Source organism: Macrotis lagotis, chromosome 5, assembly GCF_037893015.1.
Source record: "Macrotis lagotis isolate mMagLag1 chromosome 5, bilby.v1.9.chrom.fasta, whole genome shotgun sequence".
NCBI lineage: Eukaryota > Metazoa > Chordata > Mammalia > Peramelemorphia > Peramelidae > Macrotis > Macrotis lagotis.
Window position 1 is genome coordinate 129,667,758 of NC_133662.1, and position 17,865 is coordinate 129,685,622.

General features: G+C 32.7%; 1 protein-coding gene across 4 annotated transcripts in view; it reads right to left on the reverse strand.

Moving 5' to 3' along the window:
* LOC141487900 (triadin-like) overlaps window positions 1-17,865 on the reverse strand; it is a 192,087-nt gene that overhangs the window by 25,540 nt on the left and 148,682 nt on the right. For all 4 annotated transcript variants that reach the window (XM_074187490.1, XM_074187492.1, XM_074187489.1 and 1 more), the window contains exons 6-7: window positions 7,331-7,375; window positions 1,616-1,675 (exon numbers count right to left, since the gene is read on the reverse strand). In XM_074187490.1, the coding sequence (XP_074043591.1) occupies window positions 1,616-1,675; window positions 7,331-7,375 (105 nt within the window). The remainder of the gene's footprint in view (window positions 1-1,615; window positions 1,676-7,330; window positions 7,376-17,865) is intronic.

Sequence of the window (17,865 nt, forward strand, 5' to 3'; positions counted from 1 at the left end):
CACAGATAACAATCAAGTTGTAGACAGTCCAGATGGTGAAAGGACAGGTGGCCTATTAATGAATAAATATAGCATATTATTGAGACATAGCATAGCAAAGCAGATTGAAAATAAGCCTTAGGGGCAGCTAGGTGGGACAGTGGATAGAACCCTGTTCCTAGAGTCAGGAGTTCAAATCCAGCCTAAAATACATACTAAATGTGTAACCCTGGACAGGTCACTTAAACCTGATCACTTCCTTGCCCCAAAAAAGTAAGACTAAAAGAGAGAAAGACTTGAATTCAAGTCCCACTTCTAATAAATGCTAGGTATATGACCCTACAAAAAGTCTTATGACCTCTCAGGATCTCAGACACCTAATTCTCTAAGATTTCAATTTGTAGAATAAGTGCATCTTTGTTGTTAAAAGCAATTTCTTTTTTTTTTTTTTGGTAAGGTTTTTGCAAGGCAATGGGGTTAAGTGGCTTGCCCAAGGCCACACAGCTAGGTAATTATTAAGTATCTAAGGCTGGATTTGAACCCAGGTCCTCCTGAATCCAGGACCAGTGCTCAATCCACTTTGCCATCTAGCAGTCCCATAGTGTTTTTTAAAATATATAAATTATGAATTTATAAATATATATATATATACATTTTTAGATTTCATATAAATGTTTAGCTGCATGTTGCCTCAATTTTGTGATGTCTGAGGTTGATTATTTTCTACATTAACTAGTTCAAAGCAAAGTGGTACCAATTTTTAATAATGTTACAATACAATTATTCAGTTAAATTTAGAATTTTTGTTTCTTTAAATCTAGAAATTATACATATATACACATATATACAAATCTATCCATAGATTTAATCAATAATATTTCTATAGCTTGAATTGAGCTTATCTCACTTTGTTTTTTTCTGCTTATTTCTGGCTTTATATCTTTATTGATAAAAATATTTATCTCTTTCTTTATATCTAGATTAATCCTATAGATAGATTAATAAATAGATAGAGTGAGAATAAAGTAACCTAGTTTCTTCAGTCTACCATTTTAAATTATATGATTATTTGGTTATCTGTGATCAATATACAATCAATTAATGGACTTTACAATGTCTATTAAGTATTACAGATCTATTAAAAATGGGAATTACAATAACAATATAAAAAGCACAATTCTAACTTCCGATCTAGTATAACCATTTCATTATTAGAGTCACCATATTTGGCAGTTCTGAAATATGCTTTTCAAATGTTCTCAATGGCAAACTTTATTTTGGACATATTTGAATCAGTTGGTTCATAAGCATCTAAGCATCTACTATACTCCATGCATTAGACTGAGCTTGGGGAATTCAAAAATGGTAAAACACAATCCCTGGTCTCATTGATCTCCATGCCTAAAAGGGGAAGGGAGGAAGAACAACAGCACATAATTATTGAAGATAAGTACTAGGGAGAAGGCACTAGCATTAAGGAAGAGTTTGGAATGCTTTTATACACATTGATCTATATCAGTTTTCAAAACTTATCCTGAATTGTAAATGGATTCATATAACTATTATGCTATGTCTAATAAACACTTCAAATTTTTTGTTAAAAATATATAATCATAAAAGATTCACTAGTGATCACCTTTAAGGAGTGTTCTTATTTCTGGTTTTTCTTTTTTCTCAGGTTTATCCTTGTGACTTGCTAGAAAGAAAAAGAAATGATTTTGAGTTTAAATTTAAGAATTAATACAAAGAATTTGTAATGTAAGAAAAATACTTTCTCATATTAATTATAACTAATGTCTTCATTGTATTTTAAGTTTTGTAAAATATTTTACACATATTTCATTTCAGTAAGATGCTACTTTTTTTGCCTTTTTGTAGATAATAAAACCAGTGACTCTTAAAGATAAAAACAATTTAAGAATGAATGGTGATATTTATACTTTCAAAGTTAGAAAATGAACTGCTCAACTAATTCATAAACTTGTTCTTGGGGTCAGCTTCTATGATTACAGAGGGAAGTTTGTTCCTCCTGCTACTAGAATCCATCTTTTCCCAAACAATACTCCCACTGTATCCTTCATAAGTTTCTGTCAATAGACCTTTCTTGCATTTCAAACACTTTTAGGAAACCTTAGGGCAGTCTCAATCATTGCATTATTCCTAATGAGAAACTTCATGGTTTAGTGGATGAAACATAGGAAATGATGTCATGAATCCTCTCTCAGATAATAACTATGTGATCCTGGACAAGAAAAGCACTCTGGAAATCTTATATGTTTTATAAACATGAACTATTATTTTTAGTGAAGGAGAGTAATCATGAATCTTTCTCTCCTCAAATAAAGGAAGAGAACCTGTAAAACTTAGCATGGTACTCTTCAATGTTCCTGAACCAAATGTTTCTGTATATTAAATTATATTAAAGAATAACAAGGAGGAGAGGATCATAGTAGATGAAGGAGACAAGGCAAATGAAGTCCCTAGATATGAATCCCACATCTAAACAAAGTCAGTAACAATCAAGCAGAGTGAGAGTCAAGAGGATTATAGTATATATGTATTATGCAATAGTTGTTGTATGTGAACTGATAAACTTCGCCTACACGTTAATATATTTCAGTTTAGAATCTATAATTTCATCCGTATGGATACATCCCCTCAGTAAACTAATTAATAGTATTCTAGAGTTACTAAATAAAATTTAAACCAACAGAAAAAATTTAAGCAGAAAGGGGTAGGAAGTAAAAGATTATCTTGGATTGAGTAGTAGGGCTTCTGGATAGGAGAGATTAGTTGATGGGTATTGTAGTTTGAGAAATTTTTGTTCATGCACATTTTTATTTCAGTCACATAAAAGATGTTGGAGTCCCTCCAGTATCTAATCATCCATACATCAACCTTCAGTATTATCTCACAGGTTCCTCCAACCATCTGGTTTAGTGTAGAAATTATGAGTATCAAGCACTATAATAATGGTATTTGAATAAATACATTCAAAGTGAATTGGAAAGTATGGGAACTCATTAAAATGGCACTATCCAAACATGGTTTATAATTCCAATCTTTTATTAAGTAATAATATGAAGCCAGATTCATCATTTGACTTACCTGGGCTTTTCTTTTTTATTTATTTAAAGAAAAGGGTTCAACTATATTCTCCCTAAAGCCAGGAATATACTGGAAAATGTATGTGTGTTACACCTTTAAATTTAATCTGAATATTAACATTGTCTTCAGCACTTTATTAAGTCTAAATAATTCCACTGTCCACAAATAACCAACCAATCAAATAAATAAATAAAGACCTGAATTGCAGCATTTCCTGATTTCTGAGGTATAAACAGTTCACTATGAATATTTAATAATCGGCTTTCATAAGCTGGTAGGATCTGATTGCAGAACATTACTTTGCAGTATCAAAAAAATGATAATCCTTAGTATTTAGTGAGTGTCTAGGGGATGATGATACTCAAATCACTTATTTACATCAAATTAACAACTACTAGAACCAATAGGAAATGAACATCTTATTGCAATTATAACTATGATGACTGAAGGATGGCACTTCCATGAAAAGTGCCCATCAATTGACTTTTGTGAACTTTGAAATGTTTGATTACTTGATTATTTTTGTTGTTCACTATTTTTGAGAAAATCTTTACAAAAATGAAATAGTTTATTCTCTTACATTTGTAAAAATCAGGTTATTCAGTAATATCTCAAATTTTCCACATACCTATAGTAATTTTTAAATTTGATTTTGATTTCCTTAGGTTCTTTAATATACTCTCTGATAAATTCATGCTTTCTCTCCCCATGTTCATTGGTGTGATCAAGAAGTATACAAGAATCTTAAGGTGATTTTAACTTTGGTGAAAAAAATAATTAGGAAGGTCAATAAACTTGGCAATTAGGTGAGGTAGTAGAAATGGTGGATTGAGCCAGGTAGACCTGAGTTTGAATCCTGCCTTAAATACTTACTAGCTGTGTAAGCCTGGGAAAATATATAAACTATCCCTGACTCAATTTCATTAACTGTGAAATGGAAAAAATAATACCAACCTACTTCCCGGGGTCATTGTGAGAATCAAATGAGTAAATATGCAAAAAACATTTTGCAAGCCTTAAACTGCTAGCTAATATTGTTGCTATTATTATTATCAATGGCACTACTGCCTAAATTGTATTTAATTGGTGGGAGAATAATAACAAATTATGAATTCAAATGGAGTTCAATGACTAGTCCTTTAGGAAAATATCACAAATAAATGATTTGTGATAGTAATATTTTGCCAAGATAGTTATATAAACTCTCTGAAACAGAGTAAATCTCCAGAGGCTGGGAAAATAAACAACTTGCTAATGTAATTTGTGTGTTGTGTATTATAAATTGTGATGTCCAGTGATTTTTATTCTATTTCAAATATAAAATATTTCTTCCAGTAGATCTTACTAAAATTCTAATCAAAATAACTAGCTCATAAATCTTTACCTTATGAAAAAAACAGAAAGAACATGATGAATTTTAGACATCAGGATTCTAAAAGGGTTTGCTTTTATATACTGCTATCCTACCAGCTCTTGGGATCCATGTGACTAAATGAAAGATGTGTTGGGTGTTACCATGCAGTAAACTCTTTCTGTTTGCAGTTCAGAGTCTCTAAACTGTATTCAGCTTTTAGGATTCCATTTTCAAACAACCATAGTTTTTAAATCTTCTCACTTCATGTAGAATATGTGGAGAAGAGAAATGGGAAAGGAAATTTAAAAGTCACGGTATGCATATGTGAGGAAAACAAGAAAATTATTGGGGGGGGGAGAGAGAGAGAGAGAGAGAGAGAGAGAGAGAGAGAGAGAGAGAGAGACAGAGACAGAGACAGAGACAGAGACAGATTCATTAATGTGTTACATTCAATCTTTTGCCTACTTATATTTAGGAAATTATTGGAACAGTAATATGAACCCAATTCTGTATCTTTCAAGAAGAGAAATAGAAATAGGTTTCATGGTTACCAATAAAAATTAAATAAAAATCATACTTAGAATGGCTATCCCCAGGTATTGATGGAAAAAAAATATATTTCAGGTTTTAATGGAAATTTCTTTGTATACATATACATTCCAAGGACAAGGATGTCAAACCCCCACTGATTTCAAAACACAGCGTTTTAGAGATTAATGTAGCTAGCTGAAGAGTCTTGAAGAGCAGAATTAAAATGCCTCTGCTTTCCAACCACCATTTTAATTTTTATCTCCATTAACCTACCATTTCCACTGCTCCTCCCTAACTCTCCAGTTTTTACTTCATATGATAATGAAAAGAACTGAGCTAGAAAAAGATTGAGCTAAGTTGAATTGAAGAGGATTTCATTCATACATTACTATCAGGGAAGCCTTAGTCGCTTATTCTGCCATATGAAACAGGCATGAACAATATTTAAAAGCTATAAGTGTATGTACTATATTTGTTATGGAATATCTGGCAACTAGAAATATGCATTCATGATCTTTATCCAATATCTATGAACACATTTTTTTTTATAACTTGGGAAATTTCCTGAAAAATTTACAATTTAAAGAGCACTGAATTTTCCTTTTTCTTGAATTTCCTTTATTTGAATTAAAAAAACTACAACCATCTTAGAGGTTACAAAAAGTCAACAACTTAAAACATGTAATTAAAGACTCCTTATCTCATTACATCTGATTATAAAAGCCTGAAATTTAAGCAAAGATTGTTAATTCATTTTAGTACTTCAAAAACCCAGAATCTAATAAGGGTAAATAGTATAGACTATAGCTATTCAATTTTCACAGTCTTTAAGAATGGTTCTGGGGCAGCTAGGTGGCACAGTGGATAAACACCAGCCCTGGAGTCAGGAGTACCTGAGTTCAAATCCGACCTCAGACACTTAATAATTACCTAGCTGTGTGGCCTTGGGCAAGCCACTTAACCCCATTCCCTTAGAAAAAAAAAATTAAAAAAAAAGAATTGTTCTAGCCAAACATTTTATTACACTATTTCCAACCTGGTATGTGTCTCTCATCTAAGTTTGTAAAGGCTGTTTCTCAGATTACATGAATATTATCTTTCACTGATGCCAGTACTTGAAGTGTTTCCAAATTGGAAGGCCCTGCCAGAGATAATATTTCATTGGCATAACCTTTGAGAACCCAATGTTTCCAGAGTGAGGCATAAGATGAAAACTTTGGTGGAAGATACAATTCCCTAAGAAAAAGAATTGGGAACTCCTTTCTCAATAAATTTGAAGATGAACATATGAAATCCATTTAGATCATCACTAGAAAAAAAGTAATAAGAAACAAACATTTCACATTCAAATGCTCAAATGTAAAGTGAATAAAAGAAATAAGATGCAAATATCTTCCAAAAAATCTTTAATTGTCGGAGAAGCTTTCAGCCCTAAAAGAACACTTTTATTTTTTAATGATACAGCAATTCATTTAGATCATTATTTCTACACTGCCACAGATTTCAACCCCTCTACACCTTAGCAGAAATTGTCCTGAACTAACAAGCAATTAAGAAAAGGAAGGGAAAAAAAGGAAGGAAGGATTAGATGAGCCAAAGAAAGAAGGAAGGAAGGAAGAAGAGAGGGAGGGAAGAAGGGAAGGATGAAGTAAACAAGGGAGGAAGGGAGGGAGGGAGGAAGGAAGGGAGAAAGGGAGAATAGAAATAAGGAAGAGAGGAAAGAAGGAAAGAAAAGGAAGGAAGACACAGACAAAGGGGGGGGAAGGGAGGGAGGATGAGAAGGAAAGAAAGAAATATGTGACTAAGAATTATAGCCCAGAGATAGAAGGGTTATCAGAGATCATTTAATCTTATTCTCCAATTTTAGGAATGGAAAGACTAAAACTCAGGCAGGTTAAGTTACTTGCCCAAGATGATATAGATACTAAAAGTCTGAAATGGATTTGAAACAGTCTCCTTATTCTTTAATTAGTGTTCTTCCCACTATATTTTGCTCTTCTCCTGAGTAAATGGACTGGTCTCTGGATAATACAGACACATTTGTTACTGGGGGAAGCTAAGGGAATATGCAATTACAGAACACCTAGTAAGTTCTGGCACTGTGCTTATGGGTCCATGACTGATGACTTTTCAGAATAATAGAACATTCCAGAACATGTCCTCTACTTGAATGACCTTTACAAATCACAGATCACTTCCCTAAACCATCAGAATAAGACTCTATTGAGTCTTCTATAGGTTGAGACTGTAGCCAAAAAAGTCTGAATATTTGCACCAGAAAACAGAGGGGGGGGGGATTTAAAAAAAGAAGTACCTCAAAAGTAAAATAAAATAATATAACAAAAAATATTTCTCTACCTTTCTTTTCTGGCTTTTCTTTTTCTGGTTTTTCTTTGTGAGTTACTGTAAAGGAATAAATAATAATTTTATTATAAGGAAAATAATACATTATAAGATGATATAATACAGATTTCTGGGTCCTATAATTTTTTAAATTGTATATTTAATAATAATCAACAAACACAGACATTTGTGGATTTATACTATCTGTAAGAGAGAACATCTATCTTCTTAGAGAGTAGGAAGTGATGGAGTATGTAGTATAATATGTAAAAAAACATCAATTGCACTTTTTCTTTTATTCATTTTGAACTTAAATACATAAATACAAAAAGAACACTTCCCTGTATACAATACAACATAAAAAGAATATTCAATATAAAACCATGAATTTCCAGTTCACACTGCTTTTCTTAAAAACAGTAATAAATATTACACATCATTTTCACAATTAGCCTTCCTTTCTGTGTTCTTTCCAAGTTTTCTTTTGTTATCTGCTATGTATATTTTTCTCCCTCCCTCTGCAAATCACTCTAGAAAAGGCTATCAATCATTAAATACAAAAAATGTATTACATATTATATATATGTAAAACATACTATATGTAATTCTATTCATCACTTCAATAACACTTTTTTAAAATAACCAAAAGAAAGAAGAAAAATATAGAAAGATAGCTGACCAAATACATTAATTTCATTACTTTCTTGCTGAATAAACTATATGTAGCTCATATGATGCTAATGACATCATGAAATTTCTGTTTAGTTGATGCTAGACATTGGGGATTTTTCTGATATTTATGGATTGCTTTTCTCACTTCCACTTGTAACCAAGAATCAAGAGGAAGCATTAATAAAACAACATTAATAGAGAAGAGATCAACAAAGTAAGAGAATACTGTTCAGCTTTTTTCAAATCTTCATCCATTTCTGGTAATAGAATGAGAAGCTCTGAAAGATGCTAAGAAAAGCTTTTCTTGTATTTCCATTTAACAGTTAATGTAGACAGATTTGGATGTTCACACACAAACAGATTGATGTATCATAACTGCTGGTTAGGGACAGAAAGGATATATAAATATACTAAAATCTAGTTTTTCTTTGCTCATTTTATCTTTTAGATTATTTTTAATAATAATTCATACTTTCAACATTTGAAGATTTATAAACCTTAAGCTACCTATTTGTAAAAATAGGAAATATAAAACATTTTCATTTAAAAAAAAGCAGAGTGTTTATATATTTGCTCAGCCACATATCTAGTAACTCTCAGAGTTATGACTCATACACAGGTCTTTTAGCTCTAAAATCAAAAGGTTAATTGTCAAAATATTTGGCCAGCAAGCTGGCATAGCCCAGCTTGTACAAAGACTGGCTTTTTCCCAATTAGGACTTTCATCTTAAAATCAGTTCTACAAACTTCTCTCTAACTAGACCCATATGGTTCTCCCTGCAGGTCTCTACCAGCTACCAGGTGCCCTTTTGACTCTATAGTCAAAAGACTCATTTTTACACCAGATCAAACCAACTTGGCAAAACTTCCAGTAAAATAACATGTCGCAGAATAAGGGAAATAATATAGTTATATGGATTTTTGTGGTTACATTATTTCCTTTGATTCTCAAAACAATCTTTTGAAATAGATAAACCTCTAATATTAGCATCTCATTTTGAAGATCTGATAATGAGGCCCTAAGAAATGAAGTGACTGTCTTTTAACTCTATTTCTAACATCTTTTCATGGATATAAATAGGGTTGGATGTCTTAGACACTTTGCAGGATCATTAGTATTAGACCATTCATCAGACTTGCTTATGGTTCTTTTGATTATAACTTGTAAATTCATATTGTTCACCAGTGAGATACCAACACAGGACTTGTTTAGCTTAGATTTTCTAATATGATTCAGATAAATTAAAAACATTTAGCAGTGAAGAACAACCTTTTTAAAGCTCCTCCAAGAGTAACAAGTTTGGCTATGATAAGCCATTCTTTCTATACCTTGATTAGAAAGATTCTCAAGGGAATGCCTTGTCTATCTTTTTTGCCTCCAGGAAGGACTGGCCCTAACCCACCTCAGACAGATGGTTGTCCATTCTATTCAAGGCTTTTCAGATTGACAGGCACATGGACATAAATGAGAGAATTAATACAAAATCAAAAGAGCAACTGGGCTGAATTCAACCTCAGATTAGCATATTAATGCCTTATCCTCACTGCCCTAGGGAAGGCCTGGTTCCTCCCAGTGTAAGTTTTGATTTGCAGACACAGTTACTGTACATAGAAATTTCATTATCCTCAGAAGTGGCAGCATAATACTGCTTAGAGAAGCAGCTGTACCTAAGTACCCCAGGGAGCTCTTCAAAATGGAAACCAGCCACTACAGCATCTTGGGAAGAAACTTCAAGTGCTGGAGAGATTAAGCAAACTCCAAGTTGTTATATTTCTCTCATCAAAATGATCATAAGAATCCAATCCAACTTTAGGACTAGAATCCTTCTAATTTTGCAGCGGAAACCATTCTCTTTTTGTACCTCTTATCTTGGATTCAATATCTAAAAATATAAAAGCAGAGGGAAAACAACAAAAACAAAAACAAAAAAACATCAACAACATCAATCCTTCTTGCTACTGACACAGTTTGACAAGTTACATCTTAGCTGGTACATTTTTAGCTGAGGACAAAATAAGCCTTTTGCACCTGCTAGAGCTTAATTTGTTTGTCATCCTTATTTATAAGACACAAAAGTCCCTTAGCCATGCTTTAATTAAAAACAAAAGGAGTCCACCATTTGGAATGGCAAAGAAGTTGGCATTGCTCTGCTTGTCCAAAGGCTGACCTTTCCCCACCAGAACTTTCAACTCAACTCAGCTCCCAGAGCTCCCTCTAACTGTCCCCATATGGTTTTCCCCTGAAGCTATTTGCCAGCAGCCTTGGGTTCTTTCACAGTGTTCTTGGCCTCGAATGCTTGCCAACCGGATTGGGTGTCCTTTGCTGAAATAGAACTAAGTGCTAGCAGTGAGTCTGGCTGTGGCATTCTTAATCAGACACAAGCCCTAGCTACAGCTGGAATAGTAGGAATTTTGGTCCCTGAGTTCGACCAGGCTACTTTGCTTCCCTCTCTCTTCTTAATGATTGAATCAAAAGTGTCAAGCCAGATTTTAAAAGCCCTTCTGAACATTGAATTTTTCTGAGGGATTATCTTTCTTCAATGTAAGATCAACTAATTTTAAATGAACAAAGTTCTCTTTCATCAGATTGCTCTCACTAAGTCTTCACAGGCTCAAGGAGTCTGCTAATAAAGTTCACCAAAAAAAGTAAATTAAGAAGAGTGAGGGAAAAGATTGCATTTCAAGCTCAAAGTTGGAGACATGGATGATATTCAAGAGTCAGAAGGGAATAATCTAAGTATTACTTTAGAAGTTCAATTTTAGAGGTGAGTACTTTGCAATGGGATCTTATTTAAATTTACTCAAAATATTTTTCTCCTTATCCTTGGTTCCCTTCTTTTTGGATTTTCCTTTGAAAATAGAATAGTCTTTTTGCTTTTGTATTGAAGAAATATTTTCATATTTCACTCAAACTAAAGAAAAGTCATAAAGATATGAAAGAGTGAGTCCAGAATATGCTAATGGTATGGAACCAGTTCTGATTCACCACTGAAAATGATCCTAGATGCTTTTAGATAGCTAATCCATTTTGGCATGACAAATCCTGGGCTCTAATATGCATGATTTGCACATTTAAAGAGTGAAAGCTGATAACCTATCAGGCCCATTGATTCAGAAACTTTTTTGACACATTTCCCTAGCTTTCCTTGCTATTTTTGGCATGGTTTCAAAGCCAACGCTCTCTTAGATCAGGGTCAATGTGGAGACAAAATGAGGATTACCTAAATAACTGGACATTTAACAAAGAAGGTTTACTTTGCTTTAACACAGCAAGGATATACACAAGTATAAACATTAAGGATATAGTGGTATTTGGTTTTTCTGGACACCAATTCCTTTATCTTCAAATGGAAACATGTGTGGTCAGTTATCAAGATCAGTTATCAAAGTATGGTGACCCACTCAGGTTTTAAGAGGAAAAGAATCTTCCTTTTTGAAGTCGCCAGTAGAGAAAGTCCAATGAAGCTTAGTGGGGGAAGAAAGCTATGTTTGGATAAAGGGAGATGCTTTCAGCTAACTGCTGTTCTAGAATATCTACTAAGAAGATGCACAATTTTGAATGTCATAAAATTAGGTCTTAGAAATCATATAATCCAAGTTGCTTATAGATGACATAAAAGAGGCCCATAAATGTTAATTGACTAGTCAAACTATTCAACTGTGAATTGAATCAACTGTGAATTGGGACTAAACTCTTCTAACTTTGTCCGGTTACTCTTTATACATTTCATAAGTACCATTCCTGGGTCATGTCACACCACTGCCACAATTCAAAGTTGATAGTTAAGAGGTTACCATTTATAAGGTGCAAATTTATTTTTTGTAATAAAACTATACTTATTATGAAGTAGCTACTGGCAAACATACTATTATGTCTTTGATCTCATTCAAACATTTAGACTACAAAGTAAGTGGGTTTTTTCCCTCCCCAATTATTCTTGTATCTTATATCCTGACTATAAATTCTTATTGTGATGTTTCTTTGTGGTATAAATAATCTATAGTCACTTATGTACAGATTGTGCCCAAAGAATATAAGTACAGGAAGGTAGTAGAGAGATTCTGGCAACAGATTTTCAACTGGAGTAACTAGTTATGAAGGGGAAGGTCATCCTCACTAGGATAACCAATATTATTATTAATATTTTGAACTTGCAATTCATGATATAAAGAAAAACATAGTTCAGATTAGCTTTCAGTCTTGAGCAGTCCCCTTCTGCTTCTAACATCACAAAAGTCTAGTATTTTAAAAAGTGGCAGAAAACACAAATCATTATCAAATTTTTAGATCATCTATGAATATTAACATAAATTTGGGGAGTTTTTGGTAGATTGTTTGTAATTGAGCTCACCAAAAAGTTGAGTGAGATACTTAGTTAAACAAAAACATATAAAATCATTCAATCAGTGGATGGAACTAGAAGGAGGAAAAAATAAAGATGATAAATATAAAGGATTTGCAAAGATTTCAACAACAAACTATGTTTTTATAATTTTCATCAGTGAATCAATGCATTTGGACAATAATGACATTGTCTCTGATGCATAGCATGATAAAATATAAATGACTCCAAAGAAAACAAAGAAAGGAAGAGTATGTGGACCTATTCCAAGAATATGCAAAGGAAGTCCATGATGCAAAGGGAATAAAAAGTGAGAAGGCTGTATATTAAGATTTATGGAAGGTATACAAAATCTTATTTTGGGTACTAGAGAAAAAAAAAGCTTTCAGAAAGAGTCTTCCATCAATAAATCAATATTGTGGAAAATTACTTGATAGAAATAAGTTTGTTCAATGACCTGGTAATTAACAATTCATATATAACTATGGCAGGGCTGGGTGAGACTCTTAAACTGAAAAAAGAGATGAGAAGCCACAAATAATAAGGTACAAAATTTGCTTACATTATATTTGACAGATTTCAAATGAGCAAAATCAATGAAGATAAGATTAGAAGGAAAATTATTGGAGAAAATATGTTGAATCAAATATCTCATATCATGCACAAAATACACAGATGAAAAATCATTCTTTAGTGGATAAAGACTGCTCCAAATCATTAGTAATCAGTGAAATGCAAAATAATATTAAAACAATGCAGGAATTATGCTTCATTAACAAATTGGCAAAGGTGACCAACTATGGGAAGAATCAATTTTAGAGAGCTTCATGGGGACTGGCACAATGTTATATTGTTGGCAAAGCTGCCAATTGGCCAACTATTAGGGAAAGCAATTTGAAATTATATTTTAACAATTATTTTGATCCCCAAATCCTACAGCTATGCATAATTCCCAAGAAGTTCAAGAAAGAGCCTATATAAACCAAAATATTCAAAAAAACTACTTTTTTTTGGAAGCAAAGTACTGGGAAAAAAAAGTGGATGGTAATTAATAGTGAAATACTTATATACAGCAACATAATTGATGCCTTAAGGAATATAAAAATTTAAGAGAAGCATGAGAAGATCTTATGGTTGAGAAGAAAACAGAACCAGGAAAAATATACACAATGAACACAATGTAAACAAAACTGAAAGTTGAATAATTATATTATCAAGATTGATCTCAGCATTTCTCCATACCTTCATTGCAGAGGCAAGCAACTATGATTATGGAATATAGTACATGCAATAGATATATTGCCAGACATTGATTGGAATCTTAGGAACATCTTAGTTCAGTAAAATTAATTGGCTCACTGAATAATCACTACTTCATATCATGTATAAACAAGGAAGATTCTCATTTTCTATCAGATGTTCTATATTATGAAAAAATATATATATATAAAACTCTATTCTGATTTTATAGTCTAATTTTTAAAAGTCACAAAATTGATAGTTATAAATAAATTAAAAAGGGAGGAAAATGCCATGATAGAAAATAGGGGATAAAAGTAGGATTATCAAAGGCAAAATGTTCCAGAATGTATGAATGATCAAATTTCCATGTCACCCTTGAGGGCTTCCTGTCAGAGTTTCAGATTTTAGCCATATATTTTTGTGGGTTAGCAATTCACCATGTGCTTGAAGCATTTTCAAGACCAGTAATACACTATAGATACATGCTTCATCTAAAAGGAAATCACTTGTGATTCTCAAACTAAATTACTGTGCATGGTCTAGACTGTGAAGTTGTCAAAATGGTTTGCTTGGGATTTGTTTTTTGGGGTTTTTTTCTAGAGCAAAGTGGAAAGGAAATAGGAAGTCTTGTAAAGATGAAGAAAGCAGTTACTCCAGTTTCATGGCAAAATTAAAAAAAATGCTCAAAAAGTTAATAGACTTCAATATTGTCACCTTTTGTAGAAAATTTAACTGATACAAGTCTTTCTAATCCTTTATATTTATTAAGGTTCAAAAAATGTCCTGGTTTCCTACTTGGGTCACATCTACTTTAAAAAAATGGAGCTTATTATATATTCACAAACAGAATAATAGTATTCTCACTTCAAACAGAAAACAGTATCTCAGTACTAAACTTTGATTTCTTTCTCTCTGTCTAAAGTTTATGAAAACAAAAATTTTGAAAATAAAGTTTTTAGTCAAAATTGGAAACTACTTTTGAAAAGAACATATTGTTTTTATGACCAAATTTTGCACTTTAGTAGCTTTAATTTTTTGCAAAATGTTTAACAGAAAAGGTTGATTGATTTAGTTAACTTTGCTCTTTGGAATCCCATTTGAGCTTTTTTTGGTAAAGATACTGCCATTTCCTTTCCCAGATCATTTTACAAATGAGGAAACTAAGGAAAACAGCATTAAGTGATGAATCATTTACTCATGATTGGAAAAATGATTTTAAAGTGATTTGAGCTCAGGCCTTGCTGATTCCAGGTCTGGTACGCTAACCACTGAATAACCTAGCTGCTCTCAATTACCATTATAAAAGCTTAAATATTTGAATGATGATTATTTTATTTTTTTAATTTAATCAGTCATACTAGTAATCACAAAGTAACACAACAACTAGAGGAAAGGCTTTAAGGTATAGAATAAATCCTCTCTTTTGAAAATACAGATCACTGAATAAGATTGACAGGCAAGGGTGTAGTAACATATATGCTTGTGAAGGGAGAGCTCACAGCAAGAGATTTGGGAGCCAATAGAGCACTGGAATAAATTTTAAAATAAATTCCTTCAGAATTTTTTTTTTGGTGGAAAAACATTTAGGCAATTAGTGATCTATTTTCAGAAAATCACCTAATACAATCTGTCAAAGGAGTTTTATCAAACTAGCAATATCAGGCTGAGAGAAAATCTTTGGTGACAAAAAAATTATTTCCTAGTGAATATGATAAAAGGTGGCTCTATATAGACCACTGAAAGTCAATAAGACTTTTGATTTGATTGACCAAAAGTTCAAAGGTAATGTTGTAGACATTGTAATGTGTTAGCTCAGAGATAGGTAAAGCTCAGATCTCTCATGTTTTACTGATCTAAGAAGAATCAGCAGTCAATATTTATGTACTCTGATGTTTATTCAAAAACACTCCAACATAAAATATGAAAATTCAACATTTTTCCTAATTTCATGTCCTTGTACAGAAAACTGAAAGGCTGATAGATATGCCCCACATATGGGTAAACTCTATTGTATTCAGTCATTTCTTACTGAAATATTAAAATAATATTTACTCTTTATTTTATAATGTCACTATAATGATAAAATGAATAACTTGGCCATAAAGGGGAAAGATTCTGCAATTAAGGAATTGTGTAAGCACATTTCTTCTCAAAAATGGAGCAGAAATACATTGACTGTTCAAAAAGTTGGAGCAATAAATTATAAATTTTTAAAACCTGAGTTTTACAGTGATTTTTTTTTCCCTGTAATTACACAAATGAGCTTGTGTGAACTGAAAATATTTAATTTTTCTGTGCTTTTGTTTTCATGCTAACTATGGTCCTTGGTTGTTTATACTTGCAGAGTCAACCAATAGCTTGAGAAGAAAGCAACCCTGTGGCAACTAGTTGGTACAGTGGATAAAGCACAGCCCCAGTTTCAAGTCTACAGTCACTAGCTATGTGACCTTGGACAAGTCATTTAATCCAGATTACCTTAAAAGAAGGAGGAGGAGGAGGAGGAGGAGGAGGAGGAGGAGGAAGAAGAAGAAGAAGAAGAAGAAGAAGAAGAAGAAGAGAGAAATCTAAGTCAAATGAATCATATTTTCTTAATGTTAAATTAAATCCATGGAGAAGTCCTAGTCTTCATGAAGAGGTCTGGGACACTAAACAAATTGTAATGGAATCATAATTCTCATTAGGGTTCTTAAGATCTTATATTTCAATAAATACTTGAAAATGTTTAGTTTTTGTTTGCTTGTTTTAGAGACAATTTGGTGTCTGCACTGAGGAGACTTCATTAATGAGCCAGACCTTGGCTGAACTCCTTGCCTACAGAATTAGAACAGGCCGGAACTTGAACTTGACCTTTTTAAAAAAGGCTATGGCCCCTTTCTTCATTCTGTCACAATTACGCTTCCTTGCCTCATCTCACAATCTTATTTTTGACTAAAACTGTCCATAACACACCCTATTGCTTATTACTAGGCCCTTCCCCTGCCTTCTTTTATACTAGACTGGATAGTTTGCCAATGGCCCTTCTCAGTTCCTCTCCTGGGTCAAATTTCCAGTCTTTGGACAATTTGACTATCCCCTCTTAGTTACAGTTGTCCCAGTTCTGCTACTTATGTTGAAAATGAACATTTCAATTCATTTTTTCATGTAAAAAAAAAGAAGGAATTTAGTGAACTAGATAATTTCTAAACTTCTAAAACCATTATTAGATCTTATGAAACACAATCGTGGAAATTGAAATGAAATTAATACAATAATGAGAGAAAAATCTGATTTGTCCAAAATAACAGCTCTCCTACAAAAACATTGAAGTAGGTAATTTCTGCAAAATCAGAAATTCCTCCTTCAAAAATACCCCAAACAAGTATTTATACCTTTCAAAAATCAGATCTACTTCATAACCTTTTGATGAGCAACCAATCCATCATTCCTTTTTTACATAACACTGGTTATTATTAAAATCTTGTACAATGTATTTTTGTGAGGGTATTAAAGTTCTGTTAAGCATAGACTTCCATATACTATAACATACAAACATGTGTGTGTGTATATGTGTGAATACACACATTTATTTCCACAAAATTAGGGACATTCTAATATACCCCTGTTCATAAAAGAGAAACCTTACAAAGTTCAAATCTCAACCTCAATCATACTAGAAGCCAATATATAGAATAAAATGTAAAATCCATCTATCTAATCACTGCCCTGTCATGAAATCATTAAACTTCATTCCCTCATTACTGAGAAATATTCGGTATCCTAAAATATATCTGGACTATTCAGAAAACCTATCCAGGCTACTCAACCTCCTTGACTCTAGGAAAGGCTTGGAGAAATTGGGGACTTGCAGCCAAATTCACTGTTTTAATTATTCAATGCTCACTAGCTCTTTTGACAGTTTAATAAACCCACTCTACAGTACCCTGCTCGAAGCCTTTGACAGCATGGTCCAAATAGAGCCAGGTCCAAAAAACAAATGGTGCCATCTGCATAGCTACATACAACCCAGGAGCAACAACATTAACTGAGCAGTAAAAACCTAGAGAAGGATAAAAAAAAACAATTAAAAAACTCCTGTGTTTCTCCTTGATCATTCATCCAAATGAAACACACAAAACTAGGAAATTCATATTTATTTTACATAGGCAAATAGAACCTCCAAGCTATGTCAAACTTCCTTGAACAAAAGAAGAAAGAACAAAGAGAAAAAGAGTGGAAAGAGGAGGGAGGAGAGAGGAAAGAGGAGAAAGTGAGAGAGAAGAGAAGTAAGCAGACATTAATCCTTAAGTAAAAGTA